This window comes from Lissotriton helveticus, chromosome 3_1 (assembly GCF_964261635.1).
Source record: "Lissotriton helveticus chromosome 3_1, aLisHel1.1, whole genome shotgun sequence".
NCBI lineage: Eukaryota > Metazoa > Chordata > Amphibia > Caudata > Salamandridae > Lissotriton > Lissotriton helveticus.
Window position 1 is genome coordinate 1,047,492,768 of NC_136061.1, and position 24,070 is coordinate 1,047,516,837.

General features: G+C 45.9%; 1 protein-coding gene across 2 annotated transcripts in view; it reads right to left on the reverse strand.

Moving 5' to 3' along the window:
• KLHL23 (kelch like family member 23) overlaps positions 1-23,641 on the reverse strand; it is a 130,474-nt gene extending 106,833 nt beyond the window's left edge. The window contains exons 1-2 of one of the 2 annotated variants that reach the window (XM_078681602.1): positions 23,425-23,641; positions 3,630-4,844 (exon numbers count right to left, since the gene is read on the reverse strand). In XM_078681602.1, coding sequence (XP_078537728.1) covers positions 3,630-4,842 — 1,213 coding nt within the window. In that variant the 5' untranslated portion in view covers positions 4,843-4,844; positions 23,425-23,641. Of the gene's footprint in view, positions 1-3,629; positions 4,845-22,915; positions 23,073-23,424 lie in introns of those variants that run through there. The other variant, XM_078681604.1, reaches the window with a different exon arrangement.
• Positions 23,642-24,070: the final 429 nt, after the last annotated feature.

Below are 24,070 nucleotides of genomic sequence, written 5' to 3' on the forward strand. Positions count from 1 at the left end.
ACAATAGGTTAGATCAGAGATCCAATCCTTAAATTTGGGTGCTCTGCCCCTTCCCCATCTACAAGCAATACGTTGTTTAGCCATTTATAAGGCAATTGAAACATCAGTGGGGTCTCGCCACTAGTGCAGTGTATCCTAGTAATGCCGTCAGGGGATCAGGTTCCAATGAAGGGCCCGTCATCTGTGTCAGGGCCTCAAAGACCTGTCTCCAGTAGTCATACACCCCGGACATTCCCAGGCCAAATGCAGAAAGTCCGCTCCAGCGGCTCTGCATCTGTCACACCTGTCTGAGTCTTTTAGTTTATATTTATACATTTTGACCGGGGTATAGTAAAGTCGGTTTATGAATTTGAAGTGGATAATACGAAGTCTACTACTAGCCGAAATTCGCTTTGTCTGCAGGCAACAGTACTCCCACTGTTCATCTGTGATTTCTAATCCCAGTTCCGTAATCCAGTGTGTGCGAGAGGTGTAAGGGGTATTGTCTCGCTGTACTTGGATAGTATGGTAGAGTCTAGAGACTACATGTCACGGTGAATCAGCTTGCAGTATCAAGTATCTAGCGTTGGGATTTCCTGAGGGAAATCTGGGGAAAGGTGTTGGACCCCGTGTCTAAGCCTCAAATAAAGGAAGATGCCCAAGGGGGATGGTTGCGTATCGAGAAATATTTGCTCTTGTGTTTTAAACTCCCCATTGTAATAGAGGTCCCCCCAGGTTATAATGTTAAGCCATGTGAGTGAGTTACGGAATCCCTTCTCTTAAAATAATGGTAGAAGTGGATGATACACCAGTGGGAGGAGGAATGAATAGAACACCGTTCCCCCAAGCATCGCAATACTCCGATGCCAGGCTGCTACCGCACCCGTGAGTGTTGTGGGTGTTGTGTCTCTGGGTTGTGGTACGGAATATATCATACCCTCGAGAGGAACAGGGTCAGCCAGCCAATGTTCTGCTGCAACTTGCGGCATATATGCCGGGGGTGGAACCAATAATAAACAGAGTGTACCTGTGCGCAAGTGTGGTACAACTCAAAATCTGGGATGTCGAAACCCCCACTGCATAGGGCCTGACCAGTACATTCCATTGTAGGCGTGGCTGTTTGCCCCTCCCCCACACCAGTCTGCTCAGCTGCGTCCGTAGTTCTTTAAAATAGTGTCGGCCGGGGTTATATGGAATATTTAGGACTAAATATAGTAGTTGCGGGAGTACCACCATTTTTTTCAATGAGGCACGGCCCGCCATACAGAGGGGTAGTGCGATCCATTTGGTCACCGTGTCAGTAATACGATCAATGGCGGTGGCATCATTTAGCCGTATTAATTCTTCACGATCTCTAGAGATACGTATCCCCAGATATCTTAGATCGGAGCCGCACCACTGCAATGGGAAGTCCAAGGGGAACTGCTCGGCTGCAGTTGCGAGAGGGAAGATTTCCGATTTACCCCAATTAATCTGTATCCCGGACAGCTTACCAAATGTAATGAATTCTCGCAGGAGTGGGTTTAGATTAGATTGGGGGTCTCTAACATATAGGGTGATGTCATCAGCATAAAGGGATATCAATATTTGATGCAGATTGCACCTTAGTGCCTTGTCTTGATGTTGTTGACGGATCTTAGCAGCTAGGGGCTCAATCACCAGCGCGCAGAGGAGGGGGTCCCTGTCTGGTACCTCTTCTGAGACAGAAAGCCGTGGATACGTGGCCAGTGATCATTACCCTAGCAGATGGGAGATTGTATAACAAGCTGATCCACGATAAAAATGTGGGAGGAAAGACCATTCTTTGTAGAACTCCTGCTAAATAATCCCATTCAGCAAATCGAACGCCTTGGTGGCATCTAAAAAGACCGCCGCCACGGCCAAGTCAGGAAACACATTATGTAGTATGGTAAAGAGTGTGCGCAGGTTGTGTGTGGTCGCATGTCCCGGGATGAATCCCGACTGGTCGGTGAGGACCAATTTTTCCATGAGTGAACTCAGTCGATTGGCAAGGACCTTAGCGAGAATTTTGGCATCACAATTAATAAGGGACAGGGGTTTTATGAGTCGCAAGAGGCTAGTGGTTTGCCAAGTTTAAGCAATGAGATGATGTGTGCTTGTCTCATAGAAGGGGGGAGTTTACCCTGTTCTAGGGCACCCTCATATACCTCCTGGAGAATAGGAGCAATTAGGTCAATGTACGCCTCGTAAAATTCAATGGGGAGCCCATCCAGCACAGGTGACTTCCCGGATTGCATTAGCATAATAGCTTCCCTGATTTCGCCTAGTTCAAACGGTGCACTCAAAAATTCCCTCTGGTAATTTCACAACCAACCCAATGCCACATCAGAAAGGTAAGTGTCTAGATCTAGTGTGTCTTTTCTCCCTGAAGTGTACAAGTCTGAATAATGGGTTCGAAATATGTTCTTTGATGTTTATTGGTGGAGTTTATTGGAGGATGCCTTATTCCAGGACTGGAAAAATATATGCGAATCGGAACAGAGAGCTTATTGCTGTGCCTTGAATTATTGAACTGCTGTGATTGTGTGTGAAATAAAAATTAAGCACGATGATTACATTTTTCTTTCTTGTTATGTAGTACATTGGATATTTTTATCTAACTTTTATTTTATCTCGCCATAACATTTTCTCAAAAACAATGCTTTGTATTGGTTGGAATTGTTGTGGGAGTAAGAACAGCTTGGGCCCATTGATCAAAGGACATGGCTCGTGGCTGCCATTCCAAGGACATATAATGTCCAATGAAACCAATAGAAGAAAATTTCTTGTGGACTGGAACTAGAATAGTAAAATTAACAAATAAAGGAAGAAAAAAACAGCCTGCTAGCACACGAGGCGTTAGTAAGGAATATATATATATAGTGTGTATAGTCTGATGGACCTCTTCCATGGGCTCAGTCACTAGCAGCCAACATTGCTTATAGACTTGTGAATTAAACAAGTGGAGTCAGGAAGATCTCGAAGATCTCACTTAAAAGGAAGGGCAGATGGCCTGAAGTTGCAGAGACAGACATCTTCTCTCCCCCCCACCCCCCCTGTCACCACCCCCCTCCCCCGACAGTTTTAGGTCGGCATCTGAATTCCTGGGTGTAAACGGACAGTTGGCAGCACTGGCTGGGGGTCTAAAACAGTCTTGGCAAAAATGTTAAAACCAGCCCGCATTGCACCGTTTAAATGAGCATATTGGGTAAGCCTCACAATTTCCATTAGATTTGCTAGGAAAGGTGCCCCTGCAAAGTAAATGTTTAAAAAAATTGTACAAGTGGTGCTCAATTCTTCAGATATTTTGGTGCAGTGTTTTCGTAATGACCCATGCATCCCTAAAAGCTGTGCCAAGTCAGAATGCCCAAATGACCACTCCATCAATGGCAGTCGGGGGGGGGGGGGAAGCTGAGAGATACAGAATCAAAAGGTGCAGGTGACCATCCAAGGCAATACACTTGCTCCCTGAATTTGGCTGACGTACCACCCGATTAGGTGCAACTAACTTATTGCTGATGAACAACAAATGAATAAGATCTGAAACTCACCTGAGAATGTCAAATTATTCAGTATGTTCTTACAAACAGTATAATGAAAACAATTAGGAAAGCTGTTCAAGAGAAAATAATAATAGCAGTGATACATACCCTTAATCATGCTTGCAATAGGCACCCATTTTCTTATGAGTGGGTCATAAAACTCGGCCTCGTTTGCTGGAGCACCTTTTCTGTAACCTCCAAGAGCATAGACGCATCCACATAAGGTAACTGAGCAATGATAATACCTTGCATTGAGCATGGGAAGTCCTTCTGTCCATTCATCGGCCTCTGTGTTATAAATCCACATGGTGTTCAAGGCTTCTATATTGTCTGTCCGATAACCCCCTGTGACATAAATATTTGGTCCTAGGCTAGTGGCACTATAGCTTTCCCTTGTGTGATCTGGCATATCCCTCCCCTGGAACCAGGTGTTGGTCAGAGGGTCCCATACGTGGACCTCAGACAGTGGATGCCAGTAGTAGCCTCCAATAACGTACATGTTGGCTGTGGATCTTTTGCATACCTCTTTTGTTTGTGGTCTCAAAGCACAGTATATCAGGGCCCGGATCTTGTTTTCACTGAGGAGGTAGACTTTCCGTAGTTCCAAAGAAGCCCTCAAATAGTTTTCATCTAAATCGACTTTGACGCATCTGAGCAGATCATGAATGTATTCAATTCTCTTCCCCACATCGTGGGCAATCCACTTGATGACTGCTTCCAACAGCGTCTCTTCTTTCCAAACATTGAGGTTCTCGCCAGACAGCATGTACTTAAGTTTTCTACTGTTTATTTCCAGAAACTCGTCCTGTCTCCAGACCTCTTCAAATCTTGAAAAGATTATTCTTCGAGATTCCTTCTCCAGATCCGAACAGACATGAAATTCTGCAAATGAGTGCATTCCAATACAGTTGTCCACGTCGAGATGTCGTACCAGAAACTGCTCGCAAGCATCCTTTACTGAAACAAACTGTAGAAGATCAGCAGCTTGAAGAAGACTTTGGACATTTCTTTCTGTTATTCGTATCTGTGTCGTGTATGTGTAATTTATAAGGGCCTCGAGTATATTGTGGTCAATCCCAGACAGTTTGATTTGATTTTTGGATTTTTCCTTCATGTCAGCTGTAAACATCACCTTGAAGTAAGTGCTGCATGCAGCCAAGGCCGCTTTGTGGCAGTGAAAGATTCGCCCTGATGAACATTGCAAAGTGATATCAGTAAACAATCCATCAATATAAAATTTTCGAAAGGCCTCAAGAAAATCCGCTGGGTGAGAAGGATTGTTGAAGACGTACACATAGTCCTCCTGCCCTTTCAGCGACATTGCTGTAGAGAAAGGTACACAAATCAAGGTTAATTCCACAGTGAATTGGGGAAATGTGTTCAGTGCCTGTTAAAGAATTAAATATAGCCAGATTATAGTCCCAGAGTGACAGGGGCATTTATTTCACCTCAAACAAACCCCTCACATACTGCCATAATTTGAATTGTTATATGAGTTGTGATCATTTATTGACAGCAAGCACGCCAATCCATGCAAGGGGATTTGAGGGGAACCCCTCATGAAACTTTTTTTTTTAAATAACTTGAATTTTACAGCACTCACCCTCCCTAGAAAAATTAATTCTGTGCAGGTGCAACATTCTGTGTCCAACAGAAGACTGTGTGCTCTTTAGATCCAACCGAAGTACAGCAAATAAAGTATATGTGATATATTGTGAACCACAAAAGAAATCTCAATTGACATATTATGCAAGAGGAACACCATCAGTTTTACAGTGTGCAAGGAGATATAAAGGCCATCGCTGTTCCTTTGCCAGTGAGCCGGCCACCAGTATTCCTGCTCCAGAAAATAAAATACAATTGTAATGAACGTCCTAATGCCTCCCTCATATTCTGTCTAAACCCTTGGTCCATCTTCTCGCCAGTAGTGGTTAAAGGTGCATATTTGTCAGCAGCGTTCCTTCTTTGCAGCCAGTCTTATGTCTCCTGGAGAATGGAATCAAAGCATCATACTGAGTCACTGGTAGGGCCTATGCTAATCCACTGGGCATACTGAGAAAGGGATAATGCTGAGTCACAGATCCGTCACAGATGAGGCAAAGACCCTGATGGGCATTATACAGACATTGATGCTAAAGAATAATACTGAATCTCACATAAGTCAAATGATTCAGAGCCATTGATGGTACTGAGTGGCTGATGACAGTGGGTCACAGATGGGCACTACATGGAGCCTATGATTATACAGAACTACATTTGCCCACTATGATCTAGACAAACCCCAGCCATGTACAAATCAGACTTGGCCCTGCTCCAATAGAAACACTTCAGCCCAAACTACCAGGTCATGTTCCACCTAGAGAGGGACACAAGCAACACCAAAACAATTGTAAGCTATCTGGGCCTCATCACTAAGGTGCAGCTTGAATGCAACAGCACTGTGAGCAAAGGACCCACGACTGAGCATACCCGTTATACTTAGGGTGAATCACTTAGAAAAACAAAAAAGTGATGGGTGGAATATTTGAAAGTATCTCAGTCGCCGGTAATTACTAGGGGTCATATTCCAGTCTATCATTGGTTGCCCATTATGACAGTCTAGACAAAGACAAGTCATTTTAAAATGAGAGTTTGTGCTCCTCGAATAAGAACAGTCCAGCCCGAACTACCATGCCAGGTCATCTCCGGATGAGACAACAAGCATCCCATGACTAGTTTCGGCCTGTTTGGGCCTAGTCAGTGAGATGGAACTCCAGTTCAATGGCACAGCGAGCACAGGACTCAGGCCTGGGTACACCCATCGCCCCTAGAAAAGTCAAACATTTTAAAAACAAAAATTACATTAAGCTATTGATGACACTACGCCACTGACAACACTGATCAAGGTATGATACTGAGCTGCTATTGATACTGGGCCCTTGTGATATTGAGAGACTGACAGTAATCAGCCACTGAAAGCAATACATTAACAACACAAATTAACTAACAATGCTAAGCACTTCCCGTGTTACTCCCCTCGGCTGCCGCTGGTCGGCTGGCCGAAGCGGGAAACTTATTTCACACACACCACGATCCGCGCATGGACAGAATGCGAGATAACTATGGCAGAGGGGTTATTCGCGGAAGGACAACTTCGCCCCTACGAACAACTTATGGAGGACTACGACCTCCCCCCGGGACCGTTTTTAACGCACCGACAGCTCATAGACAGCTTTCGCCTACAGTGTGATCTTACAGTCGGCGAGCCGGCAACACACCCGGTCGTCCACACCATTCTATACATGGTCATCGGCCGGCACCTGGTTACTTGGCTGTGTAAGTCCATACGAGAACTTGCAAACAGGCCACTACATAATCTGCGAGCCACCTGGGAAGACGAGTTTGGGCGACAGTTACATGACAGGGAATGGGTTAGAGCGTTAGAATTCCCCAAGAAGGTGTCCAAAAACGCGCGGTTCAAAAACATACAGTTCTACATCTTGCACAGGGCGTATCAGACACCAGCGCGCCTCCAGCGGTTCTACCCAGATACAGAGTTCCTCTGCCCCAGATGTCATTCGCCAGACGCGCATTTCCAACACATGTTCTGGAGCTGCCCCGTTTACGACAATACTAGTCTACCATTCTCGACACTGTCCGAACACTCACAGGACTCACTGAGCTACACACATGGGAAGCGGTTGCTCTCGGAATATTCCGAAGGCCGAAAACACACAAAGTACAGGTCCGCTTCACGGCTCTGTCCCTGCTCCTAGCCAAAAGAAACATCGCCATGCACTGGCGAGCAGCGTCGGGACCCCCGTTAGAGGCATGGGTAGGAGCGGTGCAGAAATGGGCGAAAGCGGAGGAGGAAACCCTGAGGGAGGAGAAAGCAAAGGGACTGCGAAAACACCCCATATCATTGGAATGGGCCATGTTGCCCCACCAGTTTAAACAAACACACACGCGCACGACTCCCAACGCCTCTCAATGTGATCCTGCAGTCCCGGCGGCGCAAACATTACACTAGAGTACATACGCTGCAATCCCCAACCCCCCGAGCCGTCTGAAGTAGTATGGGCACACCGTTGCACGCTGCTCTTCCTGCTGTGCCTGATGACGCTCTCTATCAGATAGCCTCTATGAACAATGCGAAACTCCACTGACAGATTGTAGCTGATGCGACCTGAACATCCTCCACGATCCTCATTCCCTGACCATGTTCCCCCCCCCTCCCCGCACACGGTCCTCAGTTTATCTCCCCCAGTTCCTGCCATATGTAGGCAGCATGCCTGCTAGTTGAATACCCGTACCACTGTTGCGTACTTATGCGTATCATAACGTAATGTGAGCACATTTGAAAAATTTTACTAAATATATATTTTTTAAAACAAAAACAATGCTATGCACTTGATCATACCAAGCTGCTGATTATACAGAGCCGTTAACAGTGAGTAGACTAAGCCACTAGCAATACTGAGCAACTGATACAACTAGGGCATTATTGATACAGAGCCACTATTAATGTTAAATATAATTTAGCACTGAGCTACTAATAATACTCAGCCACTAAGTGCTGAAAACGAATTGCACTAAGCGCTGGTGATAGAGAGTTTTTTTAATTTCCTTTTTAGTTTATTTATAGTACATAGTTTGCACACTATGAATGTCAACTACTGACAACTTAAATACTAACATTTTAACAATTGCATTGTACTTAACATAGATTGGCTCTGTTTCCAAGGATGCGATCTCTGAACAATAGAAACAATAATTTGGAGATGTGCACTGTACACATCTCTATCTATTGTAGTCCAAAAGTTTAGGGTTACAAGCATGTCCAATTTTCTTAGAAGGGCTTGTGGTGGGATAACCAATAATACTAGTTTCCTATGCCTCTCTATTGTGTTCGGCCAATTAGAAAAAAGGACGAATGCATATTATTCAGGGCACAAGTCCTAAACAAGCATTAGAAATGCAATCGGGCTCGGATTTATTTGAGTTTGAGCTAATTGCATTGTAAATGGCAATGTCTTTTCGCCATGTGTTATGGAGTGTGTGCATGTGGTGTGTAGTGGAATTATGTGGGTTGGATTGTAATTTTACCAATGGTGGCATGCTGTGCTTTAGATGAATATGTTTAAAAGTAAAGTGTACCATACTGCGATTGCTACAATAGTTAATTGTGGATGCGTTAACAATTGATGCGTGCACTGATGGCTGGTGGTGTGTGACTCACTGTCACTCACTGTCACTCACTGTCACTCTACACTCACTGTCACTCTGCACTCACTGTCACTCTGCACTCACTGTCACTCTGCACTCACTGTCACTCTGCACTCACTGTTACTCTGCACACACTGTCACTCCGCACTCACTGTCACTCTGCACACACTGTCACGCTGCACTCACTGTCACTCTGCACTCACTGTCACTCTGCACTCACTGTCACTCTGCACACACTGTCACTCTGCACTCACTGTCACTCTGCACTCACTGTCACTCTGCACACACTGTCACTCTGCACTCACTGTCACTCTGCAGTCATTCTGCACTCACTGTCACTCTGCACTCACTGTCACTTTGCACTCACTGTCACACTGCACTCACTGTCACACTGCACTCACTGTCACTCTGCACTCACTGTCACTCTGCACTCACTGTCACTCTGCAATCACTGTCACTCTGCACTCACTCTACACTTACTGTCACTCACTGTCACTCTGCACTCACTGTCACTCTGCACTCACTGTCACTCTGCACTCACTGTCACTCTACACTCACTGTCACTCTGCACTATAAACGCATTACAGTGAGTGATACAGCTGTGCAGATGATAAGTACAGTATACTCCGCCTCCACCCGACACCTTGCATGAAAAGCTGGTGCCCTCGCGCTCTGCTCTTATGTATTTTTTGCATTGCCATTTGTGTAGCGCACAATCTGCCTTTGACTTGGCATCGCAGCGCCTGGCACGCGTTATACTGTGCTACCCTCTTCAGCGCAGCGCTACGTGGAGCAAAGGGTGACTTTTGAGTGTTTTACGCAGGAGAAGACAGAAAACGAAACAAAAACATCAATTTACAATCTTAAACAAAATTACTAGTCGAAGCCTATAGGGACAGCTTCCTATATCGCGGATGGGCACTTTACATAGAAAACGCTATAAACGCATTACAGTGAGTGATACAGCTGTGCAGATGATAAGTACAGTGAAAACTCCGCCTCCACCCGACACCTTGCATGAAAAGCTGGTGCCCTCGCGCTCTGCTCTTATGTATTTTTTGATTTGCCATTTGTGTAGCGCACAATCTGCCATTGACTTGGCATCGCACAGTCCTGCCAAGTATCACACATCACGTGTGACACTTACGCATTTCGGTGCGGTGTTCTGCATCATCGCACTGAAATGCTTTGTCACGCATTTTAAATGCCACTGAAACAGCCAGGCTACCGCACTGGTGCTAGCATGCTGCCTCTGCTGTACCAGACTTGCCTCAAGCAGCTCTGGCAGTGTGGCTCATAAATAGTTAAATTCTCGTTCTCCCCAGCTCAGGCCAAGTGAGTCACTGAGAGTGCTGGCGGGTGTTGGCGGCACTGCTACAATGTTACCTTTGCTGCCTCAGCCGCCCGCCAGCCTAGCTCCATTAATTAATTAATTCCCGGCCCGACCGCGGTTCTGCACGCCAGGCTGTCGACCAAACTCACTGACTCTACCGATTAAACACCTGGGGCGGGGCCATGACATGTGTGCCAGTGGGGCCATTACCCCGTTACCACAGTTACCCTGTGCTGCTCACCACCGTGGCCGCTGGACGACAGTGTAGTTAGTCAGGCTTGACTGACAAGACCCACGTTACCTTTACACTCTTTGCCGGGGCCGCAGTAAGTGACTACTATTGGGTGGAACGTCGGGGTTCACACCGTGGGACAGGGGAGAAAGGGTTTCAAGAAGTTTGAACTGTCAATCCCTGCAAAACGTTATTAACATTATCCTCCACGTTGCCTTCACGCAACAATCATTGCCGTGAATGGGCAGTCGATGACGTTTTCCTATGGGTTTCAGTGACTCGCCCTCTGCCTTTTGCAAACTTCAGCACGAACAATCTCCCTACGTCCCGTGCCTGGAGCACCTAATTTAGAAATACACACATTGCCACCTCGGAAATTAGCTTTGCTAATTGCCATCATGTCATCGGTTAACCTTCCCACTGAGCGCCTCCGGAACAAACAAAAGTTTCAGCATCAAAAGGATTTTAAATAGCTTGCTGTTTACCCGCTGCACGCTTTTATTATTACTTATTTCAGCACAACAGCTTTTTCACATCCCCCAACCAGTATCTAGTTCCACTTGACCGATATTACATTGGGTATTAAGTTGGCTTTATTCAGAGCTGCTTCCGTTACCGTACCCTGTACTCTAGTATCCCTGCAGTAAAGCAGCGTGTCTCTGCTTCAACAGTGAAACGTTAATGCACATTACTAAAATGTAACAGAGTCGGGGTGTGGGTGAGTGTGCCGTGCTAGTGGACTAGCGCTACATGCAATTTGCCGGACTATAGCGCCATGGGCGTTGCTGTGCGCCGAGTACAACAACGATCTCTCCAGCACGGGGCGTCCAGCCCAGTTTAACAGTACGACCTGATTGCAAGGGGCACTAGATTATTGTCCTTCAATATCTGGTGCTTTGAAGCAGCTTTAAAATCATCTTTTTCTCATTGTTGAAGTGGGTTAAATTATGGTATTTTTATGTTTCCCTCTTCTTCATTGATTTATTTTGCTGGTGAGAAAGTGTCACTCATGGTCATTGAAATGTCACTCAAAATTACTCAAAAATTATGAAAATGTCACACATACCTATCGTCCACGTTGCCTTCACGCAACAATCATTGCCGTGAATGGGCAGTCGATGACGTTTTCCTATGGGTTTCAGTGACTCGCCCTCTGCCTTTTGCAAACTTCAGCACGAACAATTTCCCTACGTCCCGTGCCTGGAGCACCTAATTTAGAAATACACACATTGCCACCTCGGAAATTAGCTTTGCTAATTGCCATCATGTCATCGGTTAACCTTCACACTGAGCGCCTCCGGAACAAACTAAAGTTTCAGCATCAAAAGAATTTTAAATAACTTGCTGTTTACCCGCTGCACGCTTTTATTATTACTTATTTCAGCACAACAGCTTTTTCACATCCCCCAACCAGTATCTACTTCCACTTGACCGATATTACATTGGGTATTAAGTTGGCTTTATTCAGAGCTGCTTCCGTTACCGTACCCTGTACTCTAGTATCCCTGCAGTAAAGCAGCGTGTCTCTGCTTCAACAGTGAAACGTTAATGCACATTACTAAAATGTAACAGAGTCGGGGTGTTGGTGAGTGTGCCGTGCACGGGCCTGGGCGCGCCTAACAAAAAGACATTACACGCTGCAGACGAACGCGCGCCTGATACATGCAATGCAATGCTGAATGGTGAACGCGCTCCCACCATCTGGATTGCATTTGGAGGAGCACCCTGACAGCTCCTAATTAAAATTAATGGACTGCCGTGCGCGTAACCACACAGAAAATGCCAACAATGGCGGACGAAAATTACATATAGCCTATCGCGTCAAGGCTACTAAAAAGACAGCAAAGCGAAGACGAAGACGAATCACTATGCAGATGCCATAAAAAAAGCTTGCGCACTAAGGAATGTTTCTGGCCCGAGCCCTAAAGAAACTTTTTTTTTTTCTTTAACAATAGGAGCTCGGAGCTCCGCCCCACTTCGTGGTGACGTAGGCGGAGCCCTAAAAACAAGTGTGGGTATGCTGAGGTCACAACAGGAAGTGACGTCACGAAAGGTGGCTTGCACCATAAGACTCATTGCCTCCCTCGCTCACCCCTTAGATGCCATTGCATCAGAGAAGCCAGCGCGTGAGCAGCGTTCTGAATGAGCTCCGATCTCGCCCCAGAGAGGCCAAAGAGTGAATGTGTGTCTCCATTTGCTCGAGTTATCGAGCTCCCGGTAGAATAAGTTGGGGGACGCCATCCACCCGCGTGGTACCCTGACTCGAGCCCTGGGATTATTACATTACGGCAAATTGGGGGGCAGGGTCTCTAGTTCTAGTTTACATTACATTTCTATACCGATCTGTAAGCACTTTTCAGGAATCCAATTCTTGACAATGTAATTTGTGTTAGTCTGCTGCCAATCTCCACCTATCTCTATGGTGGTCAGTCATATGACATCCTCTCATTTAACTTTAGCATACATTTGTCCCAGGTTTGAATGCCATTCCTAACACTGCACCTTTTGCTTCTTGTATCTACTATGGTATTTTCAGTTTCCACCCTTTTAACAGATACTTGACCCAGCAAGTAAAACTGGAAGTCTTTTGTGATTTTCCAGTTCATTAGAATGACATTTTTGGTCTACAGCATGGCTAGATCAATACATTTATCTCCGGAGGGGCTAGATGAATATTCACCAAACCACAAAAAAACAGAATGACGGATTTTAAATTTGGTGAACTTTTGGCCAGCAATTTCTGAATTATACATAGCTAAAATCTGCATTGGAAAGTCCAATGTTGACTTTAAAAGTGACACATTTTGGTGCCCGCCATACAACTTTAGAACTGTCAGGCCGATCTTTACTTTAATTTTGAACTCTGTTACCATATGACTGATTTGCATTTCAGGTAACTATAACTTGGCCCTCACCAAGCCCTGCTGAGTCCCTAAATATTACATAATTCATGACATCTTCTACAACATCATTGATAATATCACTGCAACATTTGCTGTAAAATTATTGATAAGAAAGCTGTGCATGGCAGGGGCGCAAGTTATAGTTACCTTAGGGCACAAGACATAGTTACTTGAGATAATTCTAACTATCATTGCTTAATTTGTATGGTTTTATGTGTATAAAATGTAAACCACACTATAACGTCCCTGTAACCTTTGGTTTTTTAGTGTGTGTGTGTGTGTATATTGCCACACAAACTTGCCCAACTCCTTACGTGATGGGTGCCACGTTAAAAAACTCCCATCTTTTGTCCTTGATACAGGTGACTTATTAAAGAAACCAGAGGGAGTTACATGGCAACCTGGATACTTACTAATCTCCTTAGATGCATCCTCCCTGTACACTAGTATCCAACACAGGGATGGACTGAAAGTTGTTCAACACTTTCTGAATATGAGACCTACTTGTTTTTATGAACATAACAAAATGCTACTGTCAATGATTAACCTTTACTTGGAAAACAATTTCTTTCTATTTTCTAACCGGGTGTTCCAACAGGTGAGGGGTGTGGCTATGGGGGCCTGTTTCTCCCCCAGTTACGCCTGTCTCCATATTGGGTACTGGGAGGAACAGGTCCTCATACCCAGCAATCCGGAAATCATGTTTGCCAAGGTTGTTAAATGGATGAGATATATTGACGATCTTTTGATTATTTGGAACGGCTCTGAAAGTGAAGCCTTACAATTCATAGGTGAGTTGAATAACAATAATCTGAACCTGGGCTTCACAGGTCAAATCAGTGAGAGATCGATATGTTTTCTTGATGTTGAGATCTTTATCCATCATGGCAAATTGGAAACTAGGTTGTACAGGAAGCCTACAACCGGCAATGCCGTGCTACATGCATCAAGTCACCACCTGTACATCTAATAAGAAGCATACCTTATGGAGAAATGCTCCGTATTAGAAGAATTTGCAGTATAGATCAGTACTGTAGAGAGGCACAGAATGAATGCAGGGACAGATTTTTGAGGCGAGGTTATCAACTTGAACTTTTGGATAAGGCTATATGTAAAGCCAATGAATCAGGCAGGCCACAGCTAATGGCAGGCAACAAAAACGTGATTCATAAAGAACAAACTGAGACCAGGCTGATCTTCACCTATAGCTGCCAACATCAAACCATTCACAAAATTGTGAAAAAGGAATTGGGCGCTTATTGCAAGTGATCCCTTATTGGGTAGTCAACTAACACGTTCTCCCAGTATCACATACAAAAAGGCGAGATCAATGAGTAGTTACTTGGTATCTAGCAGTCCAGAAGTCAGGCCTACCAGCTCCTGGCTCAATAGCAGCAAGGGGTTTATCAAATGCTCAGTTTGTAAAGACTGCAGAAATGGGGTGAGCAAAACAGAATACAAAACTCCCTTTAATGATAAATCTGTCTGTATCCAAAGAAAATTGACATGCAAGACAGAGTCCGCGGTGTATGTGCTGGAGTGTCCTTGTGGCCTGCGCTATGTGGGAAGCACTAAGCTGCAGGTGCACAAGAGGATACTACAGCACATACGTGCCATTACCAACAGCGACACTGCGTACCCAGGCGCGAGGTACTTTGAGGAAGTACACAATAAGAACCCTGCAGACCTAAAATACTTTGTGATAGATACAGTCCCTCCGTTGAGGAGAGTTGGTGACCGTGAGGCGCTACTGCGCAAGCTAGAGACTAGACATATCATACTCCTTGATTGTAAAGCACTAAATGGATTAAATGCCAGTGAGGATTGTTTTACCTATCTGTAATTAGTTTTTTATCAAGAAACTGTACACATCTGCTGCTGCCTTTTCCTTTAGACCTATGTGGTCTCTTTTTTAACAAGTCTGAACATTTTGTATGTTTTCACTTTTTAGCACTTGGTTTGCACTTTATCTCAGTTGGGCTGTATTCTGTTTGTTCTATTCAACATACAAAACAAGACAAGTTTGCATTTGGTGTGCCATCCAATACAACTCATATGAATTTTAAATAATGTGGATAGCCTATGGGAAACTAAATTTTACATTGTTTTTAACTGTTCCTGACTATCACTATATTTATTAATATGAGTATTGCATTATTGGTTTAAGTTATCAGATTTCATAGAGTTTAACAGCATATTATTGGATATTTATTTTTTAACATATATATTTATTTATTTATATGTTTTTATATTTAGTCAATATGCGCAAGTGTGACCAAGCTCCTCTTGAGGAGCGAAACGCGTCGAGGAGAGCACTTGCTTCACGATTTGCAAAATAAATACCACTGCTGACATGATTTTGGTGTGATGGCGATTTACTGAAAATCTTGGAATTGACACTTGGGGAGAGAGGTCAGCGCCTGCTAAGTTCGCGTGAATAGCGGACAGGACTGCTTTTGATATATATTTTCAATCGTTGCTATATATATATATATATATATATATATATATATATATATATATATATATATATACAGCAACGACTCCGGTAATGAAAGAGGCCGTCTCACAGGGCGGTCCGTGATCAGGGCACCGGCAGCCCCGTACAATATTGCCCACAGTACCTCCTCACTCAAGAAGAATTCTCACGGACACCTCGCATGGGTTTGCAGGTAATTTATTCGCACATCAGACTGCACAGCAACGCATTTCGACTTTCGTCTTGGTCACGTGACCCAAGACGAAAGTCGTAACGCGTTGCTGTGCAGTCTGATGTGCGAATAAATTACCTGCAAACCCATGCGAGGTGTCCGTGAGAATTCTTCTTGAGTGAGGAGGTACTGTGGGCAATATATATATATATATATATATGTATATATATATATATATATATATATATATATATATATATATATATATATATATATATATATATATATATATATATATATATATATATATATATATATATATATATATATATATATATATCCATCACTTGCACAGCCCACTTTTGGAAAGAGCCACACGGAGACACAGTATAAGCTCTCGGTCATTTTAATAGCTGCATGCCAGCAGAGAGTTCTTCAAGGCGGTAATCACGCCAGTCCCGACAAAAACGACACTCGATAGTGCCGTCGCGGACCTGCTCAAAGAGGCAATGGGCTCCTTCCACGACCATTTACTTCCTGAAACGCGTTTGGCGCAACTGGCATGATTACCGCCTTGAAGAACTCTCTGCTGGCATGCTGCTATTAAAATGACCGAGAGCTTATACTGTGTCTCCGTGTGGCTCTTTCCAAAAGTGGGCTCTGCAAGTGATGGAATTTTTAACGGCCTGTCCCAGGTCGTGGAAGGAGCCCATTGCCTCTTTGAGCAGGTCCGCGACGGCACTATCGAGTGTCGTTTTTGTCGGGACGGAGGAAAACTGGCCCCTTTTGCAGGAAGGAGTCTGTTTAAGCTTACGATGGCTGCAACAAAGCGGGGCAGAGACTCTCAAGGATGCGTGCCTGATTACTGTGACAATGAGACTGGGGATACACCCACTGAGGTTTGAAGCGGTGCGTACTTCATCTACCAGAATGCCTGGTGGCCACGCCCAGTAGGGCGGGAGTAGATATTTAAGGACAGTACCTGCCGAGTAATGTTTCCCTTTGCCTCTGTGAAGCCACTGATGAAGGGAATTTACTTCCTGAAACGCGTTTGGCGCAACTGGCGTGATTACCGCCTTGAAGAACTCTCTGCTGGCATGCTGCTATTAAAATGACCGAGAGCTTATACTGTGTCTCCGTGTGGCTCTTTCCAAAAGTGGGCTCTGCAAGTGATGGAATATATATATATGGCGTGATCAAGGCTTGTGAGAAGCCGAAACATGTAGCAGACGATTAAACACCCTTGGACCTTTGCTGTTGGTGTTACTTTGGCTGTCACTGAGAGCGTGTGTCATTTTGTGTACGGACCTTCATATATATATATATATATATATATATATATATATATATATATATATATATATATATATATATATATATACTACTGACGGTCGCCAGCAGGTATTTACAGTTAGGACCTAGTTTTCATAGGAAGAGCGTTTTTTGTTTTGCAAATAAGTTTGCCACCAGTTGGCAAATCCTTGCGAGATTTTCAAAACTAGTATGATACTCACTCAGTTTCTGTCTTTAAAGAAAGTTTCGACGTGAACAGTCAAGCGGGGGTCGAGAAAAAGGTGGGGTCCTAAAACGTGTTTTCCCCCACGTTAATTCCCCTAGGAACTTTAGACTTGACTACAACTCCACTGTTTGATTGTAATCGAATGTACCTTCCAACACCCAACGTCTCAGTGTCATATTGCAGATGTTATCAGAGATCTATTCGATTATACAAACTTTGAGGATAAAATCATTTTGATAAATGAATTTAGAGACAAAAGTCATTTCTTTAAGTGGATGAATAAAAGGTTAGATAGATAGATAGATAGATAGATAGATAGATAGATAGATAGATAGATAGATAGATAGATAGATTATTTACAAGCATGACATATATCAACTCTTATTTTTTCTTTAACTGAAATCCACATTTTAAACCCCTGTAAAGAGGACCTGTAAATTACTTTTCACGTAACTGATGAAATTCAAACCAATTCCTAAAAATTGTTTGTATACATCGCAAATAAAAGTATATAGCAGGTGACGTTTGTTGTTCTATACTGACACCTTGAGGTTCTGATGTCTTCTGTAGGAGACTTTGATCTCCTGGGTTACTAGCTGGAAACATGCTGAAATCAACGCCCTCCTTAAAAAACCCAAGGCAGACCCCCAGGACCTCAAGAACTTCCGACCCATCTCCTTACTCCCGTTCCCGGCGAAGGTCATTGAAAAAATCGTCAACACACAACTGACCCGCCACCTCGAAGACAACGACATCCTGGATCCCTCCCAGTCTGGTTTCAGACGAAATCACAGCACCGAGACCGCTCTCCTCGCCGCCACAGACGACATCAGACGCCAACTGGACAACGGCGAAACATCAGCCCTCATCCTCCTGTACCTGTCGGCCGCCTTCGACGCGGTCTGCCATCGTACTCTAAGAACACGCCTCCTCGAAGCCGGAATACAAGAGAGAGACCTTCAATGGACCACGTCCTTCCTCTCCGGCAGAACCCAGAGAGTCCGCCTCCCTCCCTTTCGTTCCAAAGCCACCAACATCATCTGCGGCGTACCCCAGGGCTCATCCCTCAGCCCAACATTATTCAACATCTACATGGCCCCCCTCGCACAAGTGGCCCGCCAACACGACCTCAACATCATCTCCTACGCCGACGACACCCAGCTCATACTTTCCCTCACCAAGGACCCGCGCACCGCCAAAACCAACCTCCACAAGGGAAGGAAGGCCGTCACCGAATGGATGAGAAGCAGCTGTCTGAAACTGAACTCGGACAAGACGGAGGTCCTCATCCTCGGACCCAACCCCTCCGCCTGGGACGACTTATGGTGGCCAACATCTCTAGGTACCCCAACGACACCGACCGACCACGCACGCAATCTGGGCTTCGTCCTCGACTCCTCTCTCTCCATGTCAAAACAGGTCAACGCAGTGTCCTCCTCCTGCTACAACACCCTCCGCATGCTCCGCAGGATCTACAAGTGGATCCCGACAGAAACAAGAAAAACAGTGACACAGGCCCTCGTCAGCAGCAGGCTAGACTACGGCAACGCACTCTACACAGGCATCCCGGCCAAACACCTGCGACGCCTCCAACGCATCCAAAACGCCTCCGCCCGACTGATCCTCAACGTACCCCGCCGCAGCCAAATCTCACCCCACTTGAGAGACCTTCACTGGCTCCCCGTAGACAAGAGGATCACATTCAATCTCCTCACCCACGCGCACAAAGCACTCCACAACACCGTACCTGTCTACCTGAACAACAGACTCAGCTTCTACACCCCCACCCGACAGTTCCGCTCCGCAGGCCTCGCCCTCGCCGTCGTCCCCCGCATCCATCGAAAGACAGCCGGCGGCAGATCCTTCTCCTACTTCGCCGGCAAGACCTGGAACACTCTCCCCACCAACATACGGCAGACCCAAGACCTACTCACCTTCAGAAGACTCCTCAAGACCTGGCTCTTCGACCAGTAGCAGCAACCCCCCCCCCCCCAGCGCCTTGAAACCCTAGCGGGTATGTAGTGCGCTTCATAAATGTGCTGATTGATTGATTGATTGATATAACGCAGGCCCGGTTCTAGCGGGTAGGCCAGGCCCACCCAAACATCGGCCTGGCCTACCCAAACATTAACACTGGCCCTGGCAGTGACGTCAGCAAGGCCAACAGAAAATGGCCACTGCAATTTAAAACGTTCTCTGAACGTTATTTTTCTTCTTTCTTTAAGAGTTGCATGATTGGGCCTGGGCTCCCAACCCCAATCACATCTCCTATTAGAAAGATGGGCTGTGTCCCCACCCACTCGTGCAGGTACAACAGGGGCATGGCGAAGGGGATAAATCCTTTTGTTGGCAAATGGATGTGTGTACAGTCCTGCTGCGTGGATATTTCATTCTTTCCAGCTGGTGAAGAGGAGTTTGTTTTTGCCGATTCATTTTCCTGAACTTCCTGACCCCTTAAGCTGTTTATAGTTTGTTTTTGCCGATTCATTTTCCTGAACTTCCTGACCCCTTAAGCTGTTTATCAGACGGGGCTGTGACAGAGTTTGTAAGGAGCAGGTAAGAGAATGTGTGGCTATTGTGTTTTTTTAATCTGTGAGCAAGATATACTTTGTGTGCAATGTATATTTCATTTAAATTGTTTGTTCTGGTTCTGCCAAGAATGCACAAATGTCCAGAGAAGACTGGGGATTAATGATCCTGTTGGAGAGCAATCTTTTGTCTGTAGTTTTTAAATGCAGATAAACTGTAGTTAACGTGGATAGCTCAGTGGATTACTGCTTTTGTACACAGAGATCCTTTGATTCTTTGCAGTTCAGAAGTTACCATCCTAACATAGGACAGTGACCTATGGACTGTCATCAAAGACCTGCATACAAACCAGAATGGTATAATTAGAATGTGTTTTTTTGTATTGCTAGTTAGTTTGAATTTTCCCAGTCTTTCATCATTCTAATGTTGCAATAAAAAGTTTGGGCAGATATACATTCTAATCAGTAAAGCCAACCACTGAGGTATACGTTAAATCCTGCGTTTGTGCTTCTCCAGACCCAACCCTCTTAAAACATCTTGCCCACCAGCATGGATGGCATGTGATTCCTACACCTGGTAATCCTCATTAGCTTATGTGACATTCCCTATAGGCTGATTTGTATACTTTAATGAATCATTGTATCTGCATAATGTGAGTGTGATATACAGTACTGTGACACCCTAAACTACGAGTAGCGCTATACAACAAATACAATGCATATGAGAGAGGGGCTGCGGGGAGATGATGGGCACTGTTGGAGGGTGGCAATGAGGGATCTGAGGGGGACATCCTGGGGGGAGGGGCTATGGAGCGATGAGGGGCATTGGTGGAGGGTGGCAATGAGGTAATCCGAGGAGGGGGTCATGGGGGGTGGGGATACGGAGAGATGAGGGCCACTGGTGGAGGTTGTTTGTGGGGAGTCTGAGGAGGAGGTCATGAGGGGGAGGGGCTTTGGAGCGATGAGGTTCACTGGTGGAGGGCGGTAGGCAGGAAGTCTGAGGAGGAGGTCATGAGGGGAAGAGGCTAGGGAGGAGGAGCTATGGAGAGATGAGGGACACTGTTGGAGGGTACTTGTGAGGGAGTCTGAGGAGGAGGTCATGGGAGGGGGTTTGGAGTGATGAGGGGGCACTGGTGGAGGATGGGAGGGAGGGAGTCTGAGGAGGTGGTCATGTGGAGGGGGTACGAAGAGATGAGGGGCACTGGTGGAGGGTGGTAGTAAAGGTGTCTACCGAGAAAGAGGTCAGTGGTGGATGCCAATAAATACTTTTGCACCAGCACTAATATAGACACTGTAATAATATGCTTAGCATTCAAGTACTTGTGCTGAAGCCGGGGAGCTGGAATTCGAGGGTTTGCAGTTAGGTCCAGACATTGCTCTTACTGCCTGGCCAGCTGGAATTAGAGGGTGTGCAGTTAGGTCCAGACATTGGTCTTACTTTCAAATAACTCTCCACATGCTCTGTGTACACACAGAAGCAATCCATTGTATCATGCTGCCTGTTTGTAAGTGCATATGATGTAATCTAGGGCTTGTAGGCTACCTCCAGAAGTGACAAATTGGGCCCGCAGTGGCCCACCCGAATGCGCCCTTGGCCCACCTAAATAAAAATTCCTGGAACCGGGCCTGCTATAACGTCTCACTGAATAACCAATAGAATTATGGAACCATAACACTTGGATCGACAAGGTAATTTAATTTTGTGGTTTTTTCGGATATTTAAATAAACTCACTTTGCCACTGGATTCAAGCTAGCCTAGGCTGATGAGGGGTGTTATTTCAAAACTGGTCCCAGGATGCTCGTTTCTGGTCCAGGGAAGACCTGGCTTGGCAGTTTGGGCTGGACTGTTCCAATGTGGCACAGGGTCAAGACTGATTTGCGTATATATGGGTCTGAACTGGGGGTGGCGAGGTAAGCTAAAGAACGATGATGGATTCAAACCAGATCTGGGGGTGAGTGAGTGTCTGACAATTTTCAGCGCTCCGTCCATCATCTCCTTGTGTTTGCTTCATTTCGCTCTAAGTCAAGACTTTGAGTACAAACAAATGTTGAAGTTCCAATATACATGTGAATGTAACTCTAGGATTTGTCCCACTCTTACCGCACTAACACTATTAGTGCCCGCGTGAAACCATCTGGGTGTTGTCTAATTGGAATTTCTGTTGGTGTCCCACTGCCGACACTTGGCCACGACCAGGGGCAGAAAATTGGCCCGCATACCAAAATGAAAGTGAATTAGAAAGCAAAAAAAAGTGCCCCTTTTGACAATTGGAGGCAGTTTTGAACGTGTAAACACACGCGTTAGAAGACGTTGGCACAGCTAGAAGACTGCATGGATTTGAAATTGCAATCTTTGTGGTAATATCATGAAAATGAACACTAAAACCGGCCCAGCAGACCATAAACAGGCCCACAAACAGCCTAAAAGTGCACACTGATCTCTCAGACCAGCCCCTCTTTCTGCTGGGCAGCGCCTGCGCAGCCTATGCTCCGGTCCTGCGGGAAGCTATATGCTCACATCATAAGCAGTCCCCGTGCATGTTAACGTCAGAGATCTGCAACTTGCTAGCAGGTTCGAGCGTGACAGTTTCATTCTGAACCCTTTTGGCAACATTTTAGATCAGGGGGGATTTAAATCACGCTCATAGCATAAGGCGTGCATTCCAATTTTACAACAAAGAAAATACTATCTTGAACAAAGCGCGGCAGAGAAAAGGGGGGCACTGTTGAAAATGCACGGGCACAAAGAGGGAATGGTGAGTAAGCCTGTTTAAGGGGTCTGGGCGAACTTACCTCCGTGTCACTGCTGGGGGCTGCTTTTCTGACCCAGCACTTTAAATGCCTCTTAGATCAGTCCACTGGCGACAATCAAGCACTTGCGGCGTCTGCGCTGCAAACAACGCTGCGGCTGCGCGGGTACTGTTTGCATTTCTCTCGCCGAAAGAAACTCCCACGGCGCAGAGAAATCAGAATACACGATCATCACACCCCAAAGGTATAAAACAACGCTCCAAAACATTACCCATGTATTTGAGGATCCTCCGCATGCTTAAGGGCACAGGTGCAGCGAGGGCGGCGCTCGGAGGCCAGCAGTAGCCATGGGCATGTCTCTCCCTTTGTGCCTGCCGGTGTGTATGTGCCTGGCAGGCTCGGCTTCCTCTCGACACCCCTCCCCCACCTTCTCGCGCTCCTTCTGACCGGGTCAACACGAGCCTCCTCTCCGGGAGCGGCCGCGCAGCCTGCTGTGCGCCTCCCCGCCTTCAGTGCCAGTATTTGTAGGCGAGGCTGGCACCTCCTGGAGGCTGTGCGCGCGCTCGACCGGGCAACAAACAGCCCCTGGGCATCTATCTTCCTCGTGAGCGTCCAGACCTGGGGTCGGCGGCGAACCCCTCGCAGAGTTGCAGGGGGCTACTATATCTGACTCCTTTGAGTAATGTCCGCGCTTAATAAAAATACACAAAATAAATAAATAAATAAATATATAAATATAATAAATACATATAAGTGCTGCAAATAAACGGGAGACATTACCTGTGAGGTTGGGCCCGCGAGCCCCCTCCCATGCAAAGGTGGGACCGTTAGCAGCTGCCTGCTGGTGCTATTGCGTCCTCGCCGCCCCTGCCATGCAGTGGCTGGCACTGGCTCTTTCATGCCTAAGGGGGTGTTGTTGCTGCCGTGCGTACGCGGCTGCCTCTGAGCGCGAGCTCCATCCACGGGGCGCTGTCGTCATCTCGGGGCTGCTTCTGTCGTCATGCCGCCGCGCGCGGATGTTACCACGCTTGGGCTGTTGATGACGTCATGACGGGGGATGCCTCGGTTGACGCGCTTATTATTTGGCTGGTGTAAAACCTGCTCTGCTGGGCTTCTGATGTCACTCGCGCGGTGCTGTCATACCGGGTTGGTGGCAGGGTTGGATTGGGATTGAAAATCGGCCCGGGTACGCAATTAAAAAGTGGCCCACATTTGCATATTGCGTTGCCGCAAAACACTGCTTCAGCTAAATTTTATTAAAAAGGTGTGGGGGGGAAGCGTTAAAATAATGCAGGGATTAGTTAACACTGGTGAAACGCACCTGAAGACAAGTGAGGCCACTTTTGCTCAGGCCCCCTACCCCCGCTCAATATGCATACATTAATGGGCCGGCCCAGCGAAACAAAAGGAGTGACACCGCTGCCCC